Raw genomic sequence first — 18,573 nt, 5'->3', positions numbered from 1 at the left:
TTTAGAAATTGAACAAACTTTTGCTCATATTGTGGCGCTCCTGGTGGACGGATTTGAAAGTTCTTGGCGCCCACGTGTCGGGAATTTTGTCAGCTTCACGTATGATTTTTGACATTCCGCAAATCGACTGTACTTTGTAAACAATCTACATGGAAGCCGAAAGAAGGAAAAAAAATTGTGTACAGTTATTTGGAAAATCCATTGTGGTCTGCGTCTAGGCTAGCTAAACGGCTGAAATTGCCCAGAAATACCGTATGGTGCGTTATCAAACGGTATAAGGAAACATTGACGACGATTCGGAAGCCTCAAGCCTATCGTCGGAGTGCCGGAATCGACCGGAAACTGCGTGCTAAGATTTTGAAGACGATTAAGATGAATTCTCATCTGTCGGGCCTTGATTTGACCAGAAAATTCGGTGCTGCCCATAGTATCGTTAAGAGAACTCGACTCCGGGAAGGAATCAAGTCGTATCGAGCTAGCAAACAGCCAAATCGGACCATAAACAGAATAGTGTGGTCAAAATTCGTGCTCAGAAACTATATGACCAGGTGCTGACCAAGTTCGACGGATGTCTTCTGATGGACGATGAAACCTGTGTCAAGGCTGACTTCGGGCAAATCCCAGGTCAAAAATTTTACTTGGCAACGGCTCGGGGGGATGTTCCAGCCAAATTTAAATATGTTTTTGCTGACAAATTTGCAAGAAAATTTATGATTTGGCAGGGCATTTGCAGCTGTGGCAAAAAACGAAAGTTTTCGTTACAAATAAGACAATGACTTCGGAACTATACCAAAAAGAGTGTCTCCAAAAACGAATTTTGCCGTTCATTCGATCCCACGACCATCCCGTAATGTTTTGGCCAGATTTGGCAAGCTGTCATTACAGCAAAGTCGTTCACGAATGGTATGCAGAGAAAGAGGTCCAGTTTGTTCCGAAAAACCTTAATCCACCCAACTGCCCCCAGTTTCGCCCTAATGAGAAATACTGGGTAATCATGAAGAGGAGACTCAAGGCAAAGGGAAAGATTGTCAAAGACATCAATCAGATGACGACCTGGTGGAATAAGATAGCTAAAACGATGGACGAAGAAGGTGTGCGCCGCCTAATGAGCCGTGTTACAGGAAAAATTCGAGAATTTCTTCGAAACCGTGACGAATAATTTTATCCGTATTTTTTCTTAAAAGTATGAAGAAAACGCTACATTTGTATAAAAAAAAAATCTTGAATTCAATAATAAATAACTGAAATACAGGCAAATGTCTTTGTTCCAATTCTATCTGAAGCAAGCTTTGTAAATATCTAATAATAAACCTGAATTAATTTAGATAAAAAATCATGTCATCAATTATCACAATGAATGAAGTATGTTCTAATGAGACTGTTTGCATGACAAGAGAAAGGCACTATCACACAATTACGTGAATTAAGAAGTTATTTTTTTCAGACGATTAGCGGTCGCTTATGTAAGGATGGGTTTTCGTTATATCAAATTCATTATTTCTATGGAGGTACTACATTTGAATAGCAATTATGATACGATACGAATAAGAAAACGTAATCTGTGAGGTGAGAATATCGCGACAGTCCTAGCATATCATCACCAGGCTCGTACCTAGAATTTGGTTTCGGGAGGGGCCCAGAATGAAAAAAAATATCTTACTGAAGATAGCTTAAGTAGATAATTTCCGTGCGCCATTTACCGGTATTTTTACTAGACACCCTAAACTTTTACACTACAACTGTCATTATTAGGTATTTGAATAAAATTAAGAGACTATGACCGAATGTACATTTCTAGAGCACTAAGAATCACAAGACTTGTGATGGATTTTGAGAAGTGGTCCGAGATAGCTCCATTACTTCGATTCGTGGAGAACGGAAAACATCTTCTGAATTTGTAGATCATATTAGTTGATGGCCATACAAACTTACTTTAGCTATACAGGTTTCGGAAACAGGTTCCGGAAATAGCAGTCTAAAATTCCAAAACGAAACTCACATCGATTTCTCAGAGATGACTTTAGGTTTGGGAATAGATAACAGCTCGAGGAGGCCAAATCAGATGAAAATAGTGGATGGGCAAGTAATTGGAGCACTAAACCGTTGATTTTAACTATGGTAGCGATGCTCATGTGCTTCATGTAAGGTCCTTTCACAGCGATTTTGGTCTTTTATCAATTTAGTACTCCAAAAGTATACTTTGAAAATCCCAGAAAACCGGCATCATGATCTTTCCGACTCATTGAGCCTCTCTTCCAGGCACTCGTGCCAAGACGACTTCAGTCCATTGTCGGGTAATCATTTATTTCCCTGGCGTATAATAATGGATCCAGCCAAACATGTACTCGAAGTGCACTTGCGCTCGTTTTTTTAGTCCTAAATAAGTATATGCGAGATCAAGCCGGCAGAATATCTTTCTAATTTGCAGAGTCTTGCTCAACTATGGTAAGCTCGCGCACATTCTCTTTCCAGTCATCCAGAACAATAATGTGCCTTATTATTATTGTCGCTTGTTTTGCCCCGTATTAAATTTCCATTTTATTTATTTTTGACACTGTTTGCTTCGCATCAAACATTTATTTCTGTTTCTGATTTCGCCCCCCCCCTCTGGGTACGTGCCTAATCATCACCAGGAATAGGCTCTGCACTGCACTGTCATGGTATAATTTTGAACCAGCTACGAAATTCACGATCTTATTAACTATTCCTATTTCCTCTGCTAGCCCCGCCTTCCCGACCCAAAGGGGTGTTATAACAATGCTGCTATAAATCTATGCGGGTCAACTCCATACGCTATCCCCAGCCCCGTTCGAGAGAAGAAACTACACATCAAATAATGATGATATATGAGTCAGTGTCAGATGCTAATGAAAATAATATAATTTTACGAGTTATTTGGCTGGGATATGACTCGTGCAAGGGACTGAAAAGTTTACTCATGAAGCGAACGCCACACATATATAAAGTGTTCATATCTTGCCGAACTGAACTGCCAGCCCGTTCCCCCGTACGAATCAAAGCCTCGTGTGAATGCTTGAAACAATGGACGTTTCAGTTTCTCGGATTCACGGTGAGGAAACTTTTCCCAGCCAGCCAATTCCATGGGAAATAGCCTTGGACCAGTTTCTCCTTTCGCCTCGCTCCCGTCTGCACACGCCGCCTTCTAGTGCGGTTTCGGAATGAGACCGAATTCCGACCGTTTCACTGCTAGGCCAGCATCAAATGAGATAATTTCTTCTGAAAGCTTGGCTACGTCACACGTCCACCCGCCGACCTGTCATCCGAGGCATATGTGAGTTCATATGTTCATACATTTTATCGACTCTGCAGAAGTATGCACATATGCAGAGTGACATGCAAGTATGGCACACGATGCAGTGCCTTCCTAGCACAGCCGGTTCCCCATTCACCTCGAGCCACTTTGCTTCTTCGCTGGTCGCTGCACTAGCTTCTGCTGCTTTCGCTATACCGTGCCGTGTGTGTATGACAAGTATTTATAGATTAAATAGATTAAATTGCGAACCCACGAGTTCAAGTGAACAAAAACGAGGCGGCAGTGAAATACCGAACCAGCAGGCTATTGCAACGGAGGCTACGAAACAAAAAAAATTAAACCTCCTAACCGATGTAATCAGTCAGAGCGAGATGGAGATCGATAAAGAGACAGACACTTCCAATGGCCAGTTCAAAATGCAACAATAATTTTCCTCCTCGGAACCAGACAGCCTCACTCTGCTGTGGTTGTGATTATCCTAATTTAGTCATCGTAGGTGAGTGGATCAAAGTGATTGAAATTACGTGTCACCGGTAGCGAGTGCGGTTGATTGGATTATGGATCGATGTTATCGAAGGGCATTCTGCCATCTCGTGTATGATTTGAGTTCAATTTACCATGCTTTCGGGCCTGGTTAATTCTATGTAAGGTAAAGTGTTATAATACGCCTCCCTTAAGAAAATCTTGAGATATTTCAAAATGTAATAATATATTTTCTTCGAGAATGTGGTTATTTTATTGCAATACGACTTAGAAACAAAATTTCCAATGAATCTGCTAGAAGTGATAAAAATTGATTGATAAAAACACTGTTTAAAAACCAGCAGTCGTATAAAATGCCTCAAAACAGAAGATATTATGCCCCAAAGCAATGATGCATTATGCCCCTTGAACTAAATGCCATTCTCATTATCCATTTTTCGAGAAATGCAGGCTTCATTTTAGATTGTTTGACTAGGGGAGACCGGGTCGAAAATGGCCGCTCGCAATACTATCTTGATCAAAAAGTTCCCGGAATCACCACCGTGTGGCGCCCTCAGTCACCCGATTAATTTTTTTGTTTTTTTTTAGGTTGCCACATCTGTCATTGATATTCTATCAAATTTCCAAATCGATTCCTGAACATTTGTAAAAGTTATGCAGCATTGAGTGTGCGTGTCCTCGATTTGTACAATTTTCAAAATGGAATTCAATTTGCAAAAACGAATATGCATTAAATTTGGCGATGAAAACGGTTTCAATGATGTGACGACTTTGCAAATGTTAGAAGAGTGTTTCGGCAACGATACAACATAACAGATAACAGTCGTTTATCAGTGGCACGAACGTTTCCGAAGTGACCGTGAGTCTGTGAATGATGATGAGAGAAACGGTAGGCCATCGACATCGAAAACAGGCGAAAATATCAACAAAATCAATGAAACCAATAGAGAGATGACAGTTATGAGACGATTGCGTGAATCAATTCGCCGAAAAAATTTGTGAGCAAACAACTCGCTGATCTTGCTAGTGTACATTTGGCTGAAAACGAAACGAATACCATTCAGCAACCACCGAATTCACCTGATTCGGCTCCCTACGACTTTTTCCTATTCGATCGACTCAAGAAACCGTTCTGTGGAACGCGTTTCAGAACCCGAGATGAGATTATGGAAAAATCGCAGATGGCAGCCATCAGAGCCATGCCGGGAACTGAATATAAAAAATGATTTGAGGATTGGATCATGCGCTTGCATAATTTTGATAAATAATCTTGTATTTTAAATTTTCTGAATAAATTCCGGGTACTTTTTGATCAAGGTAGTAATACAAACACTGAATGTCACATCCCATTGGCTAAGTAGACTCGGTCTGAGTAGTAAATTTATTGTTGTTTTTTGACAAAAACTTGCTGATTTTATGAAACCTAACTCAATTTTCGAGTACCAACGTACCAACAAAGTTATTCAAAACTACCCAAATTTAGGGCATAATCGATTTTGAATAACATTTTGAGTGAAAATATAGTTTTCCGCACTAGACCAAAAGTAACCATTTTCACGACGGTTTTCCCTACTGTGTCAATTTATCAAATCCATGCTAAATAGCATTTTATTGGCTTTAATCTAAAAAGTGCATTATAATCAACCAACTGGAATTGAAACAGCCTTTTGTCGCTGTAATCACTATTTGAAATGTGAACAAAAATATTGGTCTTCATATTGACCACCCTACGTGCATCGAAAATAATGCAGTCGATATTTCTCAGGTGCATTTATTCAGTAGAGATTTTTTAATTGATAAAAATATAATCATTAAATCTTGCACCGAACACATCGGTGTCGAACAAGTATTTATAGATTAAATAGATTAAATTGCGAACCCACGAGTTCAAGTGAACAAAAACGAGGCGGCAGTGAAATACCGAACCAGCAGGCTATTGCAACGGAGGCTACGAAACAAAAAAAATTAAACCTCCTAACCGATGTAATCAGTCAGAGCGAGATGGAGATCGATAAAGAGACAGACACTTCCAATGGCCAGTTCAAAATGCAACAATAATTTTCCTCCTCGGAACCAGACAGCCTCACTCTGCTGTGGTTGTGATTATCCTAATTTAGTCATCGTAGGTGAGTGGATCAAAGTGATTGAAATTACGTGTCACCGGTAGCGAGTGCGGTTGATTGGATTATGGATCGATGTTATCGAAGGGCATTCTGCCATCTCGTGTATGATTTGAGTTCAATTTACCATGCTTTCGGGCCTGGTTAATTCTATGTAAGGTAAAGTGTTATAATACGCCTCCCTTAAGAAAATCTTGAGATATTTCAAAATGTAATAATATATTTTCTTCGAGAATGTGGTTATTTTATTGCAATACGACTTAGAAACAAAATTTCCAATGAATCTGCTAGAAGTGATAAAAATTGATTGATAAAAACACTGTTTAAAAACCAGCAGTCGTATAAAATGCCTCAAAACAGAAGATATTATGCCCCAAAGCAATGATGCATTATGCCCCTTGAACTAAATGCCATTCTCATTATCCATTTTTCGAGAAATGCAGGCTTCATTTTAGATTGTTTGACTAGGGGAGACCGGGTCGAAAATGGCCGCTCGCAATACTATCTTGATCAAAAAGTTCCCGGAATCACCACCGTGTGGCGCCCTCAGTCACCCGATTAATTTTTTTGTTTTTTTTTAGGTTGCCACATCTGTCATTGATATTCTATCAAATTTCCAAATCGATTCCTGAACATTTGTAAAAGTTATGCTGCATTGAGTGTGCGTGTCCTCGATTTGTACAATTTTCAAAATGGAATTCAATTTGCAAAAACGAATATGCATTAAATTTGGCGATGAAAACGGTTTCAATGATGTGACGACTTTGCAAATGTTAGAAGAGTGTTTCGGCAACGATACAACATAACAGATAACAGTCGTTTATCAGTGGCACGAACGTTTCCGAAGTGACCGTGAGTCTGTGAATGATGATGAGAGAAACGGTAGGCCATCGACATCGAAAACAGGCGAAAATATCAACAAAATCAATGAAACCAATAGAGAGATGACAGTTATGAGACGATTGCGTGAATCAATTCGCCGAAAAAATTTGTGAGCAAACAACTCGCTGATCTTGCTAGTGTACATTTGGCTGAAAACGAAACGAATACCATTCAGCAACCACCGAATTCACCTGATTCGGCTCCCTACGACTTTTTCCTATTCGATCGACTCAAGAAACCGTTCTGTGGAACGCGTTTCAGAACCCGAGATGAGATTATGGAAAAATCGCAGATGGCAGCCATCAGAGCCATGCCGGGAACTGAATATAAAAAATGATTTGAGGATTGGATCATGCGCTTGCATAATTTTGATAAATAATCTTGTATTTTAAATTTTCTGAATAAATTCCGGGTACTTTTTGATCAAGGTAGTAATACAAACACTGAATGTCACATCCCATTGGCTAAGTAGACTCGGTCTGAGTAGTAAATTTATTGTTGTTTTTTGACAAAAACTTGCTGATTTTATGAAACCTAACTCAATTTTCGAGTACCAACGTACCAACAAAGTTATTCAAAACTACCCAAATTTAGGGCATAATCGATTTTGAATAACATTTTGAGTGAAAATATAGTTTTCCGCACTAGACCAAAAGTAACCATTTTCACGACGGTTTTCCCTACTGTGTCAATTTATCAAATCCATGCTAAATAGCATTTTATTGGCTTTAATCTAAAAAGTGCATTATAATCAACCAACTGGAATTGAAACAGCCTTTTGTCGCTGTAATCACTATTTGAAATGTGAACAAAAATATTGGTCTTCATATTGACCACCCTACGTGCATCGAAAATAATGCAGTCGATATTTCTCAGGTGCATTTATTCAGTAGAGATTTTTTAATTGATAAAAATATAATCATTAAATCTTGCACCGAACACATCGGTGTCGAACTGAAGCGTAGTGACATTCAGCATTGAAATATCATCGGAGACTCTTATCCCTTTCGATTGTCTCTTGAAAATCTCTTTCGATTGTCTCTTCTGGAGGTAGAAATTCGTGTTCAAGTTTCGTTGACACAACAAGTCATGTTTCATGAATAAAAATCTAGGAAGTAATTTCTTTCATCACTGACACATTTTTTCTAGAAAGTATCTTGAACTGATTTCTTCGCGAGTGATAGTGAACTTTTTCTGATCATGATTATTCCAACACAGATCATAACAACTGTTTTGCTTTTCTCTATAGAAAGGTAATAGAATTACTGAAAACCCCTAGTTTTGATCAGAGCACTGGCAATCCTTAGTGTTATATATCATTCGACTCAGCTCGGCGAGGTCGGAAAATGTATCTGTGTTTGCAAGTATAACACATGGATCAATAAATCCCGAGACTAAAGCAGAGATGGCGCTCGTAGTAAACCAGTAACCACGTCTTTCTAGAGTACTAACCTTTGCATGAAACGGATCGAAATTTTAAGTCGATGCGACCAGAAACAGCTGAGTTATCGAGGTTGGAGTAAAGTCGTTTTGTAGTTTGTATAAAAATGGAAAAACCGAGTTTCGTGTTTTGATAAAACATTGTTTTTTAATGGGTAAAAACACCGTGCAAGCGAAACAATGGATTGAAAAATGTTATCCGGACTTTTGTCCATCAAAAGCAACGATTTGTCTGTGGTTCGCCGAGTTTAAACGTGGTCGTACCGACACAAATGACGCGAAACGCTCGGGTAGACCTGTGGAAGCCGTTACACCGGAAAATGTGAGTGAAGTGACAAAAATTATAATGAAAGATCGTAAAGTGAAGCTCCGTGAGATTGCTGAGATGACACAGATATCATATGGAAGTGTATTTACTATCCTTCATGAAAAATTGAGCATGAAAAAGGTTTTTTCCAAGTGGGTGCCGCGATTGAGACAATGCACCCTACCACAAGTCGATGAAAACAATGGCGAAATTGAACGAATTGGGCTTTGATCTGCTTCCCCACCCCCCATACTCGCCAGATTTAGCCCCCAGTGACTACTGATCTTAAAAAAATGCTCCAGGGAAAAAGATTTGGCTCAAATGAGGAGGTCATCACTGAAACTGAAGCTTATTTTGAAGCGAAAGATAAATTTTTTTATAAACATGGTATTGAAAAATTGGAAAAACGTTGGAACCATTGTATCACCCTAAAAGGTGATTATGTTAATGAATAAAAAATTTTTTTTTCAAAAAATATGTTGTTTCCATTGTTAGTCTCGGGACTTATTGATCAATGTGTTATGTGTGATTTCTCTTACCGTTCAATTTCTACGAAAATAGTTCAACTAATTTCAACAAACTTAGGCTCGTTTGGAAGCTATTATTGGTTCATTAAACAGATTTGAAGTTCTAATTTTTATCACTTATGGTTCCAGTGATATAATGGTTTAAGTGACTTAACCGACAAATATCAATACCGCTGAATTTTCTGGGATATGGATGAAAAGATTTCCATAATTTTAGACTCGTTCAAGATTTCGATATTGAAAATCACATGGCTGACACTTCTAGTTTCGGGAATTTAAATATATATTATATATTATTATCTCGCTGTAGGGTTTTTACTGCCAAATGGAAAGAAGCTGTAATAGTACCAGTTCACAATGGCTTGTCTAAAAGCGATCAACTACTGCGAATCTGATGAGCTACGTTTCTACTCTGATTGACAAGCTTGAAAAACGACAACAAGTTGATGCGGTGTATTTCGATTTTCCTACAACTTTCGATTGTGTTCCTCATGTACTTGCTGTTGAAAAATTGAGCCGAAATGGATTCCCTGATCGGATAACAAACTTCGAGTCGGAACTGTACATTTTGATCCTTTTGATCAGGTGTTCCCCAAGGGAGTCATTTCTGAATACTTCTGATTGTGCTAATTGTGAATGATCTTTGCAACGAACTGTCATCGTTTGAAGTAATGTATGTCGTCCAAGGATGGCATTTATCGTATCAAAGAACGCTCTCTACCAACTCTTCACACGATTCAATCAGTGCCATCAAAGAGAGACGGATATCATCGCAGCAACAAAAAACCGACATGGTTCATTTAACATAGAATAGACACCAGTGCGAGAGCGAATTTCTTTCGATGACCTGTCTGAGCATCACGAGTTAGCACGTTGTTGTGGGGATTCTCTCTGAAGCAACAAACGGTCGCTTATTCTCTTTTCGCGATCCGATTCTATACAGGCAATTGATAATTGCGATAGAAGCATTTTACTATTGCCGCTTATTCTAACTAAGTGCATATAACCTGTGTATAAGTTGTGTCTATGAAAATGTATGTGAGTGCTCCACACAAGGGTTTTGAAATATTGCAACCTAGTATGAGAATCATCAAGTCGAATCACCGATTCGATTTCCTGCGATAATTGTCAACTTGCGATTCTCTCTTGGTAAATTCCATACAGCACCGATCATTACCAGGCTATAATTCTTTTCAGGGCTGTGAAATACTCAGAGTATGAAGTGGAACGAAGAAATGTAGAAAAAATCTCTCAAGTTTCATGCATTGAGTGACACGAGTTCTTATAGCATCTTCTACCGGATTGAAAATGTTGTATACAATGTAGATAAATATTGACCAGCTTCTGTCAAAATATCGACAATCACCAACATTGATGCTGTCGATCTAAAAATTTACCGGAACGTCACAAACCTTGTAGATTGTTGTGCGCTACAAATGGATATTGAATGTGTGACAGAAACGGTATGAGAGTTCATGTTAATGGATGAACTTTATTTGAATACTTAATAATGTCGAATCTAGCCAAACGTTACTTCTGTAAAATATTTAGTCGTAACGAAACAACAACTAGTTTTGAACTTTTTTTAACAATATGTCGCTAGTCACAAATCAAAACTGCGCTTCTAAAGCCACGAGAAAGGTTAGATGTAAGTAACAATCCCTCAAATGTTGAGTTGCAAACTGAACACAAATAAGCTGCAGTTATAAAAATTGTTACTTGAGTTTCAAGAAAAAATTTTGAGAGGTAATCGTTCGCGGAGAAGTACAGATACAGAAAATTCGAGTCGGAAATCGAATTTTCCATAACGCTGTGATCATCCCCAAAAAATCTAATCTTTACAAGAAACCCCTTCTTAATCCACCTAGTGGTGTGATAATGCCTTTCTCTTTCTTCAAAACAGTCGCATAAAAACATTTTTTATTTTTTTATTAAATAATTTGTGACACTAATTTGGGCTCATGTTTGACACCAACTGATTCAGATTGAATCGAGTAGTTCACAAAAGCATTCTTTTCTGTTTATATCAGTTATAGTAGATATCATTTTTCCAACCAAGCACTTGACATTTGCGTTGCCTGTTTGTATGAGAAGAGTGATGCTAATCTAAAAGAAAACCCTTCTCAGTCCACTTAGTGGAATTTTCATAGATTTTGAAAAATCACCATAGGGGGGAATACATGAAATTTCCGAAATCGAAAAAACATTTTGATGCCAAAAGTCTTAGAATTGCATGAAACATCGAGATTTAGTGTCATCTCGAAAAAAAAGTCCCAGAAAGTCGATTTAAAAAAAAAGCGTTTTGTCGGTTACGTCACTTATACCATCATATCTTCGGAAACAGAAGTCGCAGTCATTTGATCTTCGACCACACACATTTGATCTTCGAACACACACACATACACACACACAAATACAAACACACACATACACACACACCCACACACACACACACACACACACACACACACACACACACACACACACACACACACACACACACACACACACACACACACATACACACACACACACACACACACACACACACACACACACACACACACACACACACACACACACACACACACACACACACACACACACACACACACACACACACACACACACACACACACACACACACACACACACACACATACACACACACACACATACACATACATACACACAGACATTTTCCGATCTCGTCAAACTGAGTCGAATGGTATATAACACTATGGGTTTCCGAGGCTCCGTTCGAAAGTCGATTTTTCCAGCAATTCTAATACCTTTCTACAGAGAAAGGCAAAAAGCATACAAAAACGTTTCCCCATTGATTCATTCATTCTAAGAGAGCCACTTCAGTGATGCCGTGACAACAGCGATAAGAACCTTAACCGACCCAATTGTACTTAATTTCGTTCCATTCGAATAATGTTGGCCTATTATCAAAGGGATTGGGCTACTTGAGAGATAAAGAGCTACCGGAAAGCGAAATGGCCGCGAGTGTTCAAAAGATAATGCGAGCTGTTTCGCGACGCATTATCGAAACCAAAAGACTGTTAATAAAGGGTGATTTTTTAAGAGCTTGAGAACTTTTTTAAACAATAAAACGCATAAAATTTGCAAAATCTCATCGGTTCTTTATTTTAAACGTTAGATTGGTACATGACATTTACTTTTTGAAGATAATTTCATTTAAATGTTGACCGCGGCTGCGTCTTAGGTGGTCCATTCGGAAAGTCCAATTTTGGGCAACTTTTTCGAGCATTTCGGCCGGAATAGCCCGAATTTCTTCGGAAATGTTGTCTTCCAAAGCTGGAATAGTTACTGGCTTATTTCTGTAGACTTTAGACTTGACGTAGCCCCACAAAAAATAGTCTAAAGGCGTCAAATCGCATGATCTTGGTGGCCAACTTACCGGTCCATTTCTTGAGATGAATTGTTCTCCGAAGTTTTCTTCCATTTTTGGCAACAAAAAGTTTGTTAGCATCGAACGATAGCGATCGCCATTCACTGTAACGTTGCGTCCAACAGCATCTTTGAAAAAATACGGTCCAATGATTCCACCAGCGTACAAACCACACCAAACAGTGCATTTTTCGGGATGCATGGGCAGTTCTTGAACGGCTTCTGGTTGCTCTTCACTCCAAATGCGGCAATTTTGCTTATTTACGTAGCCATTCAACCAGAAATGAGCCTCATCGCTGAACAAAATTTGTCGATAAAAAAGCGGATTTTCCGAATGGACCACCTAAGACGCAGCCGCGGTCAACATTTAAATGAAATTATCTTCAAAAAGTAAATGTCATGTACCAATCTAACGTTTAAAATAAAGAACCGATGAGATTTTGCAAATTTTATGCGTTTTTTTGTTTAAAAAAGTTCTCAAGCTCTTAAAAAATCACCCTTTATTTTCTCCGTAATGGAAAATTAAAAAATCTTTTTTTTTACCTACACTGACGCGAATAGAAAAACATTTGTGCTTTCGAAAGCCGCGAAAAAATCTTGCAGCTTCGACGATAGCTGGAAACATCCACCTACAAGAAGAAAAGGCATCATTTGCTTTAAAAATTTGCTATAATTACTACGAACTTGAAAGGCGATTGGTGTTCGAAATCAGACCGGAGAGATAATAAATTTCCCCTAATCAAACGCATACAAAAATATACCAAAAGCTTCCAAGTTTCGTACATGCAAATGGTTTTTCGTTATCTAACATCGAATACAAATCCTCTCTGGAACAGTTACACGCATTATATTTGGACATCAAGATATTTCCACTCCCGTCCATTTCCGTTCCTTTTCAACCCCATTAGGTATGAAAAGAAACCAGAATGCGACACAATTTCAAACGAGCAATATCCTGCCTTCCCTGAGTAGCTTCGAGCCCCAGGACTAACGATATGTTTTTTTTCTCTCTCTCTCTTCCGCAGGACCGGTGGTGGCAGTATGCTAGGGGATGTAAATATTTCGGCTATTCTAGACTCGTTTAGCGTTGGCTATGACAAAAGAGTAAGACCAAACTACGGAGGTAGGTATCGGATTTCATCAACTTCCCCCACTGCACAAAGTCTCTTTCTCTGTCTCTCTGATGTCCAATTCCTGCGACCAATTCATTCAGAACGACAATAGCGTCGTACCTGTCGCGTGTTTTTACGACTTCCGTCCGACCGAGCATAGAATAATGATAACACGACGATAAACCAGTAGTAATAGGGACAAAAGTTGGACACAATAGCGACGAAAAATATCAGTCTGTACAAAGGAGAAAGAGAGAATGACCAGGATCAAAATAACTCGCTTAATGAAAAAAGTTTTAGGTTTAGAACGGAAAACAACTATAGGTTGATAGGCGTCAGAAAAGTTGCTACGAGGAACAAAATAGTCCGTAAATTCAAACGAGTTTAGGTTTAGGCATTAAGTGTCCCTTCGTCTACGTATTTAACATCGTGAGCAGAACGCCACTTTTACCCATCAAAGGTGAAAGTAACTGCCAGCGCATTTCGGCAGTCAGTAGGAAATTAACGACTACATCGAGTTCAATTTTTGTTTGTTGACCACTGGAAAACAGAATGGGCAACGTCGTAGCGAATTTAATTAAGTGACAATGTTTTTCCTGGGATACTACAAGCATGGCACGGCTGCTGCCCGGGGCACCTAACCGTAACGGACTACGGTGCCAATAGCTGACACTTGGCAGCTACAGTTGCAGGCTTCAGTGTTCTTTTCCTGTGGCACTTTGTGTTGCACAATAAATACAGCATGTCATCATGTTGCGAGTGGGCGAGAGGGCGAAAACTTTGCGGGGCGACAAGTTGTTGTTTTTGTAATACAAAAAAAGCGGAGGACAAAAAAAACAGAAAAAAGTAAACATCCACAAGGTGCAAAAGTTAACATATGAGTTTAGAGCCCTAGTATGACGTGGTATCACACAGACTCGAGTGGATGGTTGTTTTAATTAAATTTGGGTTCATATGCTTGCGAATGAACATCCGAGTGCGGTAGTCCTTTTGATGCATTAAACGTCGTGACCCGTCTTTCAGCAGTAAGGCAAGAAATAAACACGAAGTAGTGAATTTTGTTTCGTGGAGAAAGAAACGTGCAGATCTCGAAACTCTAGCATCTATATCCTAGAGCACATGGAAAATCGCACTCAGGCATATTAAAAACCTCCAATTATTTTCTGTTCATTTCATTTTTTGTTACTGTTGTGCAGATCTCTATCACGATTCTGCACACACATTTTTCGTTTAACTTTATATCCAGAAGACTGTTTTCCTCGGTGATGAACTCTGTATTGGGTTGGGAAAGTTTGAGTTCGGTGGTAACAAATTGTGTGGCTATGTGTAACAGGAAAATCTGAAGAAAGGAAAAAAATCCATGAATCTATACTAGGATAAAAATCAATTGCCGGTACCATGATTTTTTAATCATTAAATCATGATCCATGTCTTTTCAAGAAATTTCATAAGCAAAATGATTGATATCATGAAAATTTTCATGGACGATGTATTATTGTTCACAATATCGATCATTTTGCTAATAAAATAATGACTTATTATTTATAATAGACATTATTCATGATTTCATGATTTTTAATCATGGTATCGGCAATGGATTTTTATCCGTATTTGCTCTCCGACAAACTTTGGAATCAAAAAAATCCTAGAAGAATCTATTGCTTCAATTGTGACTAGCATTAGTTACTATTCCAAGAAGAGGGGCGACTCCACAAAAAAATTCAATTCCACTACACATCCGACTGGGGTCAGGATAATTTATCCGATTAGGTCGTTTGTCAAATAAGACCCTGTCGCTAAATCAGTCTTTTCATCGAAGGGACTTTTGGTCGAAGTTTGATATTTATTTTCAAAATTCATTTCATTCAGTATTAAAAGTTGAAACCCCTCAAACCGGCATATATTGAGGAAATTTTCTTCCGAATTACTCGATTTGCTCTACAGAAACAAAGTGAACTTTGATCATTCGACAAATTTACCTACTTAGCGAAACTGGTTCCAACGAAATGGATTTTAAGTGAAATGATCCACTCTAAAATTACAGTCACCCTATTTAAAAAACTGTTGTTTATGTGAGCCAAGGCGATTCTGACGAAAGATCGAGCTTGGCAGCGAAAAATGTCATTTGCTTTTTCGTTTCGTCTTCAACTCATCAAAGCAGTAGCAGTTTAGAATTAAAATGCCATCGCCACCTAACAGTGTAATTTGAACCGCTAAGCAGACGCAAAGTTCGCACTATTTGAGAGCCGACTTTTAATATTATTGCTTCTTTTAGACTACCAGACTAGGGCTCTAAGTCTGTGAACCATATCGGGAATTGTTTTTACTTTTAGTTAAAACTGTACAGTCAGTTTTCCGACACTGAAAAAAAACTTGCAGAACAATTCCTATTTTTGAGCTTCAGTAAAAATTACCTCTGTGTAATTTCTTTCTATACTTTCAGTCCAAGAAAATACTACAAAAAAAAGTTTCAATATACTGTCAAATGCAGTAAGTTTTTCTCAACGTTCTTCTTACCTTCTCTGCATTGCAACTATTATACCACTTGTTTTCATTTTATTTTCAGTGAAAAATAAACCCAAATAAGTTTTCACTCGTCGAACTTTGAATTGGACCGCAGTTTTAGTTGAATTTAACTACTCGATGAAAAATTACTATCTAAATGTCAAATTTTAGCCAAAAGTAAAAATCATTCGCTAAATGGTTCACAGCCGAAATGTTCATAATCTGTTGACGGCAAGTTGCCAGTTTATATCTTATAATCAGGAAATGCAATGTGTTTTTGCGCAATAGCGCCAGCTAAAAGGGTTTAAATAAAACAAGTGTAGTTTATTTTGAACTGCTACTACACTGACAAATCGAAGACAAACCAAGAAAGAAAATGAAACTAATTATGTGCATTTTACACAAGCCAGTTACTTATGTAACTAAATTCCCTAATCGATCGAAAATCGGGGTTTCCATAGCTTGCTTCGGTTTTTATCATCTTTATCATACCTTGCAAGGCTACCGCCAGTATATCGCAGCTCTTGTCATGACCTGTTTAACTATTTTGTATAGAAGTAAATTTTCCAGTATTTTCCCCGAATTTTGTCTGAACTCCATCGGAAACTCTTGCCTAACCTTCTGGCCATTTATTGATACCGAATCTGGTCTGGGCAATGAAGCGAATGAAGTAAAATTACCTATTCAATATTATTCAATTAGTATTTGACCAAAACTACAACATGAGTCCGATCTTGGTCGTGATGAAAATCTACGGCTCGTGTTTGGTCGAATGAATCAGTAGGTCTTTAATCAGCATCACTATTGTCGTTTTCGCTTGATGCCAAACCTAACCCAGTTTCCACTCTAACTGCTGTCAAACCGTTTGTTTGAAGCCTGTTTCGAACCTAGTATCAACGTTGTTGAACTAAAATCGAGTCAGTTTCGAACCTGGTTTTTATATCAAGTTTACTCAAATTCCCGTTGCTAAGTGCGAAATCAAACCGATATAAAAACCAGATTCGAAACTGATTTTCAGCTCAACAACTTTGAAACTAGGTTCGAAATTAGCTTCAAACAAACGGTTTGACAGCAGTTAGGGTAGAAACTGGATTAGGTTTGGTATCAAGAGAAAACGATATACAGGGTCCGGCACTCGAAGTGTAACCAATTAAAAAGACCATAAATTCAGTTTGGAAAATTACTTTTACTTAATTCAAAGTACAAAATGTGTAAAAATAATACAAAATTCAGAATCAATTCACTTTTGCTCGATATGACCACCTTTTGCCTTGACTATGGCCTTGAGACGGTCAAAAAACGAATCGCAAGTTGCCGAATGTGACTTGCAGGTATTTAGGCCCACTCGCGGACAATAACTTTTTTCCGCGCCTCGAGATTGGTGTATCTTTTAGTTCGGACTTTGCTCTCCAAAATGGCCCAAAGAGAATAATCCATTGGATTCGCATCTGGTGTATTCGAGAGCCATTGTGTGGACATGATGAAGTTCGGAACGTTGTTTTTCAGCCATTCTTGGTTCACTCGAGCTTTGTGAGATGGTGCCGAGTCCTGCTGAAACGTCCATGGTCTGCCACCGAAATGTTTGTCTTCAAAGTTCACGGCTTCAAAGCAACCTCCAGAATACTTTCCCGATGATATGTCGCATTTACCTTGACGCCAGGCTCGATGAAAACGATTGGAGAGCGCTCATCTGCGGTTACTGCGGCCCAAACCATTATCTGTTGCGGGTGCTGCCTCCTAGTGGCCAATCGATGACTCAAATTCTCGTATGAACGGTCGGTCAAGTAAACCCTATCGTTTTGAGAGTTTACGAATTGCTCAATTGGAAAAATTTTCTCGTCAGAAAATACAATGTTCGGAAATTGACCGCTTTCGGCCAAACGAAGCAACTCCTTCGCTCTCTCAAGTCAAGATTTTTTTTTCGCGTTCACTTTTGGCAAAATGCTTTCTTGCGCTTGTAAGCAATACAACTCCGAACTGTCATTTAGCAAATTTCTAGAGAGCTGATGCCCGTGCGTCAGCTGCGCGAGCGGTCTGAAGTTGGTTACACTTCGAGTGCCGGACCCTGTAAGATAAACGTGTTTTTTTTACCTTAGTCAATATTTGTCATGCAATATTTACCTTTTGATGGAACAATAACAAAAGTGACAACACCTTTTTTGACAAACCACCGTTTTTCTCGACACTTCTAGAGAGAATTCAGGGAAGTCAGAAGTTGCTTTTGTTTTGAACAATACAAAAGGCTCTTGTCAACAAAACACTGCCAGTGAATTGCACAATGAAGAATAACCACTGCATAGTGGTCCGAAACGGGAAAGTAGCGTGACAAAAATATTTTCTCTATTAAATATTAGTTTTTTGTAGTTGGTGTCTTCACAAAAGTTGTTTGTAATCAAATGGCACTCCTTTTTAAGAAAAAAAGTTACTAGGGTTGTCCTTATTTAAATTGAAATCTGAAATCTAACTTTCTTAATTGTACTCAAAAATTATTTTGTTGTACAATAAAGTT

At 38.5% G+C, this 18,573-nt stretch overlaps 1 protein-coding gene across 11 annotated transcripts in view; it reads left to right on the top strand.

The window, feature by feature from the left end:
- Positions 1 to 18,573, top strand: part of LOC131439306 (gamma-aminobutyric acid receptor subunit beta) — a 206,343-nt gene that overhangs the window by 67,722 nt on the left and 120,048 nt on the right. For all 11 annotated transcript variants that reach the window (XR_009231098.1, XM_058610178.1, XM_058610172.1 and 8 more), the window contains exon 3: positions 13,473 to 13,570. Coding sequence is in view for 10 of the 11 variants with exons in the window: in XM_058610178.1 (XP_058466161.1) it covers positions 13,473 to 13,570 (98 nt within the window). In the remaining variant the exon portion in view is untranslated. The remainder of the gene's footprint in view (positions 1 to 13,472; positions 13,571 to 18,573) is intronic.

This window comes from Malaya genurostris, chromosome 3 (assembly GCF_030247185.1).
Source record: "Malaya genurostris strain Urasoe2022 chromosome 3, Malgen_1.1, whole genome shotgun sequence".
Classification (NCBI taxonomy): domain Eukaryota; kingdom Metazoa; phylum Arthropoda; class Insecta; order Diptera; family Culicidae; genus Malaya; species Malaya genurostris.
This window is presented reverse-complemented; position numbering and strand designations above follow the sequence as displayed.